The sequence below is a fragment of the Pseudorca crassidens genome, chromosome 8 (genome assembly GCF_039906515.1).
Source record: "Pseudorca crassidens isolate mPseCra1 chromosome 8, mPseCra1.hap1, whole genome shotgun sequence".
NCBI lineage: Eukaryota > Metazoa > Chordata > Mammalia > Artiodactyla > Delphinidae > Pseudorca > Pseudorca crassidens.
Window position 1 is genome coordinate 70,242,027 of NC_090303.1, and position 12,793 is coordinate 70,254,819.

The window sequence follows — 12,793 nt, forward strand, 5'->3', positions numbered from 1 at the left end:
TACAAAAATTATTAGTAGGCTATGTGAATAGTGGTACGAAAGTATTGAGATGATCGTTCATCTAAAGTCCTCTACAGAGATACGCTGCCAGAAATACCAAGTTCTGGGTGATGGGTAAAGATGGTCAGTCATAACATTCTTTTTCTTTTTTTCTTTTTTTGGTAAAAAGTAGTGATGGATCTTCTGCTTTATCAATGCTTGGTGACTGGAAGAGCATTTTCATGTACTGCGCAGGTTAGGCAATGTGCCAGCTGACCAAGAAGGATTCTCCACGACACCATCCCTGTCCTCTGAGATATCAATAATCTTGCTCTCAACTCCTAGAGCACTCTCTTGAGCCTGTTCTTCTATAACCTCTCACTCTTTACTCACGTTATACACTCCCATACAAGTCATTCCAAAGGTGCTATAATGTTTTAAGTCACTGGTCAGTGTCTGTGTTCTTCACCTGGTGTAAGCTCCCAACCACAATGGCTGAGACTGCACTACGTAGTCCCAGCAGCTGAAGAATGAAGGAAGGAATACCTTGATTTAGAGCTGTTAGTTTTGGTGGATCTTGAGAGGTGGGTTCTGTTTAGATCATATAAAAGAACAAGCAGGGAAGATCAAGAAAAACTTGAGGAGGATGGACCTAGAGATCATCATACTAAGTGAAGTAAGCCAAACACAGAAAAACAAACATCATATGATTTCACTTATGTGTGGAATCTAAAAAAAATGTTGCAAATGAACTTATTTACGAAACAGAAGGAGACTCACAGACACAGAGAACAAACTTACAATTATCAAAGGGGGAAAGTGGGGGGGATAAATTAGGAGTTTGGGGTTAACAGACACATACTACTATATATAAAACAGATAAACAAGGACCTACTGTGTAGCACAGGGAACTATATATTCAGTATCTTGCAATAACCTATAATGGAAAAGAATCTGAAAAAGGATATATATATATATATGTATATATATACACACACACACATACATATACACATATATAACTGAATCACTATGCTGTTCACCTGAAACTAACACAACATTGTAAATCAGCTATACTTCAATTAAAAAATTAATTTAAAAAATTAAAATTAAAAAAAAAAACTTGAGGAACTCTGGTCAGAAAGAAAAGTTCACTTGAGTCAAAGAAATTACATAAGGAAAATATAAGTCAAATCTCATGCAGCTGGGGAGAGAGTCAGCTCTGCTTAAAATGACTGTCACAGTGTGAAAGTCACTTGTCCTGCTCTTGGGGAAGGCGTTCTGCAGTTGTCCAGAAGAATGGGCTTGATTTCCTAATAATGTCGCCTCTAGTTCTTAAGTCTAAGAGAACATTGAGCTGAGAAGAAGTCAGATCCTTTATAAAAGGAAAACAAGTTGGTCCGCTTTCCCTTTCAGGAAGAGGTGGCAGGAACAGTGACATACTGCAGTCCTGACCAGCAAACCCTCCCTACTCGTGCATGAAAACAGTACATACCTGTTTTGACAGCTAGTCAGAAAATGATGCTTCTTTAAAAACTGGATTTTAAAAATTGGATAGTTATGAAGACTGTTCAGGAAACGGGAAGAATGCTTTTGATTTAATGTCAAATGAAAAAGGTAGGGTACAATATTAAACACTTAAAATAGAAAAATACCTAAACATTTTTACAATATATCAGAAAATTTCTGCAATATTTTTTGCAAAAAGTGAACTGTAAATATTTTAGTGTTGTAGAGAATGGGTAAGTTTTGATTTGCCTCAAGATGAAAACAATATAATTTTTGGAGCAGCAGACCTCAGTTTACAGCCAGGCTTTCCCACTTAGCATGGGACTCTGGATAGATTATCTTTGATGAGCTTCGAGAATAAAAACTACCTGGCAGAGTCCCACAGAAGACAGATGTGAAATACCCACCCAAAGGCCCGCACAAAAGTACTTGGTAAAAGATGGCTGCTGTATTTCTCCTAAACGTTTTGTGGTTAGATTACTGATACTTTATTAAGTGATATTTTAAAGGACATTAAATTAGGCCATTACCAATGTTATTAAAAAGAGCAAATAGCATTTCTCAAGCATCTGCCATGTGCTTTTTTATGCTAAATGTCCTACGTATATTAAGTATATCTCATATACTACTTACAATTGACAAGATATTAGTGGCTCATCAAGCACCTTCCAGTGGAGAAGCTTCCAGTGGAGAAGCTAGCCTTAAAACTGTTAGGAAAGACCACAGACAGTACCCCAATACACTCAAGCATGATGAACTTGAACTAAAACATTTAGCAAAAACGTTTACATCAGGAAAAGAGAAACCAAAAGGTCCAACAGAGTCAAGTCAGCCTCCTTCTCAAGGTCAAAAATCTGGTACTTCCAGGTTAAACTTTATATTTTTTCCTAATAGAACTGACTACCATTCCAGTATCCAAGGAAACTCTGAAAAAATTCTCTCTCTGTTTCCGTCACTTAGGACGGTAGGAGGTGAGAAGGTTACTCCTAGAGCTTACAACACATAGGTTTTCAAGCCAATCAAGTATGTCCCCAAAATAGATGCTCGCAGCCTCAAAAGCAGGCAAAAATAGCTAGATAAGGAAGAATCAAGTGGAAATTCAACTCTGTTCCTCACCAGCAGCTACATAAAAGGAAAAGTGCTGGTGCCTTAGCTCAGCTAATGGTTGACACTTACACTGTCATTATTTTTATAGTGGGTACTTAGGATGCAGTGATTTGAAAATTTTACATAGTTTCATTTTCCATGTTAGTGTCAGGTACAATATTAAATGAAATAATACTTGGGTTTTATATTCTTTCCAACACAAATTTTTTTAAATCTAAAAAGGAGATCTGCATTTCCTTTGTAGTCTCCCAGCACAGAGCCCTTGAGTTCAGTTATCTTGACAGTGCATTTACCTCACCCCAGCAAAGCCTAGACACTGTGTTTCATCTAAGATCGTCTTGTGGACTTTAGTAGTGAGCCCTAATGCCACCAGCTCCAGGAGGGCATGGTCAGAGAAATCCAACATCAAAAGGGTTTTTATTAGTGACTTTTAAAGATTTTCTTGCCTCAATGAACTATCCTATTGCATTTTCTTTTTAAAATTTATTTATTTATTTATTTTTGGCTGCACTGGGTCTTCATTGCTGCACACAGGTTTTCTCTAGCTGTGGCGAGCAGGGGCTGCTCTGCGTTGCGGTGCGTGGCCTTCTCATTGTGGTGGCTTCTCTTGTTGCAGAGCACGGACTCTAGGCGTGCGGGCCTCAGTAGTTGTGGCTCGCGGGCTCAGTACTTGTGGCTCACAGACTCTAGAGTGCAGGCTCAGTAGTTGTGGCACACAGGTTTAGTTGCTCCCCGGCACATGGGATCTTCCCAGACTAGGGCTCGAACCCATGTTCCCCTGCATTGGCAGGTGGAATTTTAACCACTGCGCCACCAGGAAAGTGCCCCTATTGCATTTTCTACGTAGCAGAAAATAAAAACGGTCATTTTGTGCCCATGTCCCTCACTAATTTGGATTTTCTCTTTGACAGGCTATTTCAAATCATTTTGTCAGGATAAGTACACCTTTGTATTTTGAGCACATCCCTTCAAATGATTAAGCTGTTCTATAAATTCCTTTGAAAATCAGAGAAGAAATAAATTCATCTTCCCCAAAATGTCACCCCCAATTCCCCATATACAGTGGTTCAGAGTGAGGGGAGGGTACTAGATTTACATCGGAATCCCAGCTCAGCCATTTTCCAACTACTTGGCCTCCAGCAAGTTCTTCACTCTCGGCCTCATTTTCCTCATTTGTAAACTCAGGATGATCATAGTCTTTTATTTCCTTGAGTGGTAGTAAGGATTAAATGAGATACTACATATAGAGTACTTCCCACAGGGTTTGCACCACAGAAGACTCTCAGTAAGTACAACATGTAAATAGGTGTATATATATATATATATATATATATATATATACCCAAAACACTGACCCCTTTTTTCCCCAAGAAACATTCCTTTCTCTTGTACATTTAGAACATTCTCATTGATTCTGGCTAAGCAGCCTATCATTTTTATTATACTTGAATAATTTATAGAGAATTAGAACATAAAAAATACCACCAATATGAAAATTGTATTGAAAATAAGTTTAGTTCCCCCTGAAAATTAAATGTATTCAGAAAGCCTGACCCTGGTTCCATGTAAACCATCCTATTTGATTAGATGCCAGGAAAGTGATCTTTTGCCTTCGTGCGGCTTGAAAAAGAACTTGCAAAATCCGTTCTAGATGGACACAGGGATTAAAGCAACACTGAGTCTTATTAAGCTCTCTATCCCTAATCCCTGGAGGAGTACTAGTGACTTACAGCATGTGCTCAAATGCTAGTTGACACTCCTGTTCAGATATTTCTTAAAACAATTCTTTATCGGAAACATGATGCCATTAAAAAGTTACATACCACATAGAGTTGTTTCCACATGGTTCCCCAGTCTCTTAATGTTGATGTCATTTCTGTGATAACAGAGTCTTCAGTGGGAATAACCATTTCAAATTGTCTGTGAAATTGAACAACAACAACAAAGTGTATATGCAAATGACATAGGCAATAATCTTAAACACTCTAAAAGGCCAACCAGGAAAGGAAGCTGCAGAGTTATTTTTGGTTCTGCAGACAGTAACTGGGATCCGATCATGAACTTGTGTGAGGAATGTAAAGTGGGTTACGGCAGTACCATAACAGAACGACCAGCCACTTTATCCAGATCAAGTCTGAGCAGTGTGGTGGTGAAGCAACAATAGCAGAAGAGTTCTGCTCCAGCCACAGTTTGACCTCTAAAGAGCAACTCGTTTAACTTCTCCAAGTCCCAAAGTCCTTGTGTGTAACATGAGGTCACCAGGCTACAGAAACTGTGAGATGGCTTTTGCCTTCCAAGCTCTATGACTATAGGACTCAAAGGGAGGGACAGGCTCATTCAACGATCAGGCTTTGATGGCTGCAAACATCTAAACTAACTCACCGTTATAAACAACTAGACACTGATATACTGACTGAACACTCACTTGTTCTCATTAACACTTCATTTTCATGACTTGCCAACAAGACCATGAAAAATGATTACTACTATCAGTAATGTTGTCATGCATCACAGAACTTATTAAGGGTTTGACATCACAGCTATTTGAATATCCATTGCAGAACGCTCTGCTCCATGATTAGGGTAATATATTTCTCCTATTTCTTTTCTAAACATCAGAAACGATACTTAGAAAATATTCATACCAATATCTAGCAGGGTATGTATGGTGGTCCTAATATTAAGGAGATGTAGAAGGAGATGGAGGGAAAAAACAGAAGATTGAATTGGTCTTCTGTATTCTATCTTTGACATACAATAACCTTTTCTTCTCGTCTCTAGTTTCTTTTTTCAAATTCTTCCAGTTTTTGCGCAGCTTAAAATGGGTAAGTGCCTATTAATACTACAGCTTCTCAAAAGAATGCTAACTGACTGTACTGATGGGGATTATCTCTTCATTTGAGTATTTTTTTCCAAGGACAATATCTAATATGTAGACACTGAACCAGGTTACATGGATGATCAAGGGAAAGTTACTTTGTAGCATGAGGCTAATAACTGCTCTGCACTCCTTTTTGACGTTATGTCCAAAGTGCATATAATTTTTTTTGTAAAGTTTTCTTGACAGCAAGTATGGGAATTAAAATCTTGCCTCGATTTCTTCACCAACAGAGCCTCTTCTCCTCATTTCATACTGCTGCTAAAGTACTGACCCTGTGAATGTTTTACTCCTTTCTAGAGCTTACACACTGCTGAAAACATAAAGCTGGGCTGTAAAACTAGAAATAAAAGTAAACAGTAATATATGAACTGTGACATATATAGAACCTTTTATCAAGTCTATATAATATGACATTTTTAAATGGTAGTGCATTTATTTTGCTTTTGAAGCAGCTGTTGCAATTTAAAGGATGAATATCTGGAGACAGAGACTATAAAATGATAGAATGCAAGGTCAGGAGGGAACAGTGAATTTCCAGGAAAACTCAACAACCTACTTAACATCTAAAAACTGAAATGACCTCAGCAGGAATTAAACAATAGAGAAGTGACCTCACAAACTGTAATTTAAGGACCCCTGTCAGTCCTGCATTGCTCTGAAGACCCAGGAAAGAACATAAAGGCAATTCAGTCTGTGGGAAGTTGATTTGGGGTTTGTTCAACCAAAATGTAAATTTTTAAGAAGCACAGAATTGCCATTTTAGGTGAGGCAGCTGTTTCCTTTTAATTATACCAAAATCAACATTCAAACAGTCTGTCATAAGTAGTTGCCCCTGAAATTATATTTTGTTCAGTTATTCTGAGATGAACTTTGCAGCTATTTCATCCTGGTGGGCAATCAGGGTGCTAATCCCCTGAAAATAAGGCAGGTAACATCAAAATCCCAAAGAGGTTCCTCTCTGGGAAAGCAATCACCTGGCAACACGTGTTCTTGAATGTTTTCAGGCTAAAGTTTTTCTTCCAGTTAATAGTCCTAGAACCTAAAGTCTCAATGAATTCCAACATTTTTTTTTTTTTTTAAGAAAATAAATTTTGGTTCTACCCTGAAGTTCTCTTGCTGTATAATGCTTATCATGCCCTCTTTCAGGTGGAGAACCCACAACCAAGTCTTAAACTTACACGACCAAATTCTGAGACACCTTTACCCATATTTAAACTTCCTCGGACTCAAGGGAGCCAGATACTCACCACTTACTGGCTAGGACAAAAATAAAAATAAAAAAATAAAAGAAGATACTTGTTTCAATTAAAATTATGTCCCACCCCAATACAGTTTGAGAGAGAGGACTTTCACTGGGTGAAGTGATGCTTGACGTTTTTGCTAGCATCTTCTCTTTTCTCTTCCTCGGTCAGAGTATAAGATGGGGGCTGGGTGGCCCTCTGCTCTGGAGAGTTGAGGGGATCAGGGTGGGGCTTGGGGCAAAGGCAGCAAAGAACTCTGGCTGCAGGGGGTCTGCTCAAGTGGACTCTTTAAGGGACAGGGTAGAAACCCTGGGTTTCAACATTGCCTAGACCAGATCACTAGGGCAGAAAGGTCAGAACAAAGAGTAAGCATGTGTTTTCTGGAGTGTCCCTTGGTTTACTTGAAGGGAGGTGGATAGAGCCTGGTGGAAGAATTCCAAAAGGATTAATAACTCTGCTTGACTCACTTCTGGTGGATTATAACTGCACAACATTTCTGACGGACGCACATTTTTTAAAAGAGTAATAGTAGTGGTAATTATTAGTATTAGAATTATGTTTTTAATCTACTGTTTTAAATAATTACTACTACTATCAAAATAATAATAATAATACTGCTTAAAGTAACTGACATATATAAGACATATAACATAAGGATCTCCTAGACTCTTTAAGTTTTATCCACATACTCAAAGTAGTTATACCATATACTCTCAGCCATCTGAAGAAATTATTTCACTGAGCTAAGATTTAATACTCTACCTTTATAGAGAGTGGATATAAGAATCACCCATTTGAATAGCCTCCATGGAACTTTTCCGGTAAAAATAAAGTTTGAAGATATAATTTAATATGCTTTAAAATGTGCTTTAATAATTTAATAAATTCCTATTTTTTGCTATGTGATGAATAATGAAATTTTTATGGTACAACCTGCATTGTTTCTTTTGTCATAAAATGAAAATTATTCAGTGATCCAATGAATATTCCTTGTGACATTGGCAGCAAATATTTGGATTCACTTAAAATGAATAATCTGCTTATGTTAACCACTTAAATAAGCAAGTGCTACTCTTTCATTCTGTGATATTGTATTTGAATAATCTTTTATCATAACAGCTGTTTTAAGTCCTTTTGGACACAGACTGGGAAAAACTTTTCAAATATATCAGAAATCCTAAGTGATCAATGAGCTCAATCAAACAAACAGCACAGAAATGATGTTCTCTGAAGCAGGATAGCGGCTTTGTGAAATGGTCACACAAGGATATGGTATTAACCCCAAACAGGAAAATAATGGCAGACTTGGCTGCTTATAATTCAGTAGTGAATCTAGGAAATTCCTGGGGTTGAGACATGACTCAGCATTTGATGGGTGTGACTGCCATGCTTCCCTACACAGCAGGAAACCAGGAAAAACCAACTCTTTTTGCTTAAAGCAGAAACTAACACACCATTGTAAAGCAATTATACTCCAATAAAGATGTTAAAAAAAAAAAAAAGGTTAGGCCGATTCCATGATTTCTGGACAATGAGAGACCTCCAGAGCCCTAGATCCTACTGTTGTCCAACACACAGACGTGGTTCTTGAATTTTCTCCGCCAACTGCCTTAGTGTAATCTGTCTTTATCAAACAACACAGACAATGGCATGCTTTTCTATAGTTCATTTTTCAAGACAATTACTAAGTCTTCAAATTCCAAAATAAGTAATGGTTCTATGAAAAATCCTTCAACTATTAATAAAATTCATTTCTTACCCTTTGTTCTTTACACATGCATTTTTCAAGTGAACGTAGCTGGAAGGAAATATACCCTGGAAGAGAAAACATGCAGGTTATGGTTCTAGCTGTCTATTACAGCAGAGTTAGTTTTGTAAGTCATATGTATAAAATATAGCCACACGACCATAACAATACTAGGAAGAAGGAATCTCTAACATATTCTTTAGGCTAAATCTATTGTAGCTTAGACCCATTCATTTTATTTTCTACTACTTACCAGTGTACAAATTTAGAGATACTTTAAAATAAATATAATCAAAAAATTAAATCCCACTCAAAAGTATATTCTTTATAAAACAGAAAATTTTTATATTTTCAAGAATTCTATATAGAAAGCATGTTGAATAAGAATTTTTTTTTAATACTCCAGTATTGAAAGAAGGGGGTTTTTGTTTGTTTGTTTTTGTTGTAGTTCTTTTTCTTCTCTCCAAAAATACTCATGTGTCTATTTAAAAATATATACTAAAAAATACCACTATGAATCTGGAAACAATCTGTGCATTACATGTTAGGGAAGATCTTTGATGAAAACATAGCAGCAATTAATCACCAGGCTGCCATTTTGACGGAATAAAAATTAAACAAAAGAAGCCACGCTAGCTTAAAGCCTTTTATTGTAGGGAAAAGCTAGGGCAAGGAAATTATTCCTTTGTTCTAAATGAGAAATTGAAAAAAACAACATTAAAAAGAAGAGCATCAATTTTATTATCCATTAAACAACAATATTCTCTGAATGATTTTTTAGGTACAATTAAATGACAAATTCAATTAAATATTTAGGAAAACAAATGTCATTTGAATACATTATCACCACTGTGGATCCAAGGATAATATAAAATTTAACTAGCAAGTTCTGTAATATACAACAGTAGTAAATACGTATATAGGTTAAAAAAATAACTTTTTTTTCCTTTGGAATTTAAATTTACCTTAATATGGTAGGAATAACAAATAGAGTAATTATAGTAATTAACAAGAAAAAGTCAGAACTTGAGGTTCAAAGGGTAACAGAAGTAACAAACCATAACACATTTTTTCTCAAGCATGTACTAAATGAAAAATTAAATACTGAAGCTACATTTGCATGTGCCTGCAGATGTCCAAAGATAACTTTAAATGAGGGTAAAAGTATCAGGCTCTCCTTTAGAATGGCCTAAAATAAATGAAATAAAGTAATAAACACAGTTGGATGATCCGGAAAAAAGGTATATTTAAGCAGAAAGGCAGACAAAAGAGTTTAGATTACTTATATTAGACTTTGGTAATGAGAAATGATACAATTTCTTATCTACAATCCTAGTAAAACCAGAATTAAACCGAAAAATGAACATGACATGTAAAAAAATATTAGAGAAATGTGGGTAGCATGGGTAGATTAGAACAAAGTATTAGAAAAAATATAGATATTAGCGAGGATTAGTGTCAAAATCATAAACTACATAAATGAAAGGTAAAAGAAAAATCATTATTACTTCCTACTATAATTCCTTAGGATTTATATAAATATATAAAGGATAATAAGTCTTAGTTTTTGTTGGTAATGGTAAGAAAGATGGATTCTTTATATGATTTTCCCACATTTCAGCTCCTCAAATCCAAAGGGACTCTTAACATACCCTACAATAAACCTGTTTTGCCACACCAACTTTTTACAAATGATACCACAGAAAACTTAAAGATTAAATACCTCTATTCAGTGTTTCTTTTGGAATATATATACTTCCGCTGCCTGAATTTTACTTTCACTCTCTGTGAAACTAACACTTCAAAACGATTTTTTTATATATATAGTAAGCCTATTAAGGTCTTCTCAGTATAAATTTCAAGAGCTACATAGGATTATCATTTGAATAGCATGTCTTAACTATAATCCAAGTTCAAAAGAATTTCCAAAATTATGAAAATCTGTATTGCCATTTAGTATTTCAACTAAGAGTCCCAACTGTAATTTCAATTACATAATGAAATAAAGAAAAATAACTGTCTTTCTTAAAAATTCCATAATTATGGTTAAAAGCAATAATTTTTACCTTGATATTTGGGTTTTTTAAGGCAAATCCTCTGTACCAGCCTGTGGAGAAATAATCATGGTCATATTTCAATAAATCATTACAATACTTTGAAGAAACGATTAGAAATCAATCTGTCCTTTACTGATGGAATTTTACCCTACATATAAATATTCTAGGTATAAACATAATGGGGGTTGGGATTAGGCTCGACTAACAGTCAAGTGACTACTAGTTTAAGTCTTCTATTAATAAAATCATTTACAAATTGTATTGGAAACGTACATGAAAAATAGAAGCATGCATAACGGAAATAAAGGCTTTGGAATCAGAGTATTGCGCTTAAATTCTGGCTTTGCTACTTATTAGCTGTTGAATCTTGGGCAAATTAATTGACCTCTCTGAGCTTAGTTTCACTTCATTTTATAAAACGCTACACTACATCCCAGGGAAATTCAAAAATCTACACAAGATTTAACACAGTTCCAAATTCTCTTTGCCTGACTACAAAGCCCAGACTCTACCATCAAAGCATAGTGCTCAGCCAGCAGTTCTGTAGTGAATTCACACATTTCTTCAGCTTACTGTCTTGGGTTAGGATCAGTCTGATAGCCTAAGAAGAGTGAAGCCAAGTCTCATCTACTAAGAGAACTAATGGCACTCTTTCATCCACACATAGTTTTTATTCTGTAGAATGCCTATTACTTAATCTCCAAGGAACTCTGAATCAATTTTACGGCACTATCTTTAATGGGGAACATATCTTTTTATAGTTTAAAACAATTACAGGGTGTGTATATACATATACATATATAGATAGATAGATACATACATATATTTATATGGTTAATATATAGCCCCCTATAAATATATTATTTTCAATTTATTTTTTCTTCAAGAACAAAAACCATTTTGCTTATTGGTAAGAAATTATTTTTATCATGTAACAAATGTTCTATGGAACTGAATCTTTTTTTGATTAATTGAACTTTTAGAAAGAAGTATTTGAGATTTGCATTTAAATATTTTTGTTCCTCAAGTTTTCTCAAAAGAATATATTGTAAAACATCATTTTGAAATCAATCTGGAGAAAACAGAATGAATTGAGAAATGGAATCTCTATAATGTCAGGGTTTACTATATCCCTTAAAGACATCCATCCAAGAAATATAGCCATTCTTAAACAACTATTTTAACAGAAACCCAAACTTTTTGATAATTGCAGATACGTCATAGAGAGGTCTCTGTCCAACTACAGCATACAGAAAGGTTTTCAGGTTATAAAACAGCTCCCAGGGGCTTCCCTGGTGGCGCAGTGGTTGAGAATCTGCCTGCCAATGCAGGGGACACGGGTTTAAGCCCTGGTCTGGGAAGGTCCCACATGCCGCGGAGCAACTAGGCCCGTGAGCCACAACTACTGAGCCTGCACGTCTGGACCTGTGCTCCGCGACAAGAGAGGCCGCGATAGTGAGAGGCCCGCGCACCGCAATGAAGAGTGGCCCCCGCTCGCTGCAACTAGAGAGAGCTCTTGCACAGAAACAAAGACCCAACACAGCCAAAAATAAATAAATAAATTAATTAATTAATTAAAAAACCGAAAATACAGCTCCTATAGTTGTGAAGCCCATTTTCACCAATTCAAAACAGACTTTATATTTATCTGTAAAGAAAATAGAAACAAAATATATCTGGCAATGACAGAGAAAAACTTTATTTTTATTAGTTACATTGGACAAAATAAATGTCCATGTATCACCACAATTTAATAACAGGCTCTAACTAAAAGTAATAGTTCTATTTGGGAGAACACAATTTTGCCAATAATGAACCTTGATATGATAGAATCTTACCATATTATAAATTCCTAATAAGGACAATATATTAAGATGAAAAACAGTTATCTTTGGATATACTGATAGGACTTTACAATGTGGCCATTTTGATAAGAAAAAAAGAGTAGTCATTTCATCTGGGATCTTTTTAAGGACTAGAGTTTAAGGATGTTTTGTTGACCAGGAATAGAAGCATTTGAGAATGTACATATTAGGTCGATTGAATGAGATACCTGTTACATAAATTAATCATACAAGTTCATTTAACTTTTCAAATGCAGTGAATAACTTCAGCCCAGATTTGAGGGAGGTGAGGAGATGGCTGCAGGACTAGAGCAGAGTTGGCCTGGGCAGGAGTCCCACCTGGAGGCATCTGGTTACCCAACCTGGCGTAAGGCATTTCTGCTCTAGACCTCTTTCTTTCTGTCCTGGGGAACCCACCAGACTCTTGA

At 35.8% G+C, this 12,793-nt stretch overlaps 1 protein-coding gene across 4 annotated transcripts in view; it reads right to left on the bottom strand.

Annotated features, from left to right (window-relative positions):
• DOCK4 (dedicator of cytokinesis 4) overlaps positions 1 to 12,793 on the bottom strand; it is a 481,211-nt gene that overhangs the window by 263,225 nt on the left and 205,193 nt on the right. For all 4 annotated transcript variants that reach the window (XR_010945592.1, XM_067746757.1, XM_067746758.1 and 1 more), the window contains exons 3-5: positions 10,531 to 10,571; positions 8,477 to 8,532; positions 4,419 to 4,515 (exon numbers count right to left, since the gene is read on the bottom strand). Coding sequence is in view for 3 of the 4 variants with exons in the window: in XM_067746757.1 (XP_067602858.1) it covers positions 4,419 to 4,515; positions 8,477 to 8,532; positions 10,531 to 10,571 (194 nt within the window). In the remaining variant the exon portion in view is untranslated. The remainder of the gene's footprint in view (positions 1 to 4,418; positions 4,516 to 8,476; positions 8,533 to 10,530; positions 10,572 to 12,793) is intronic.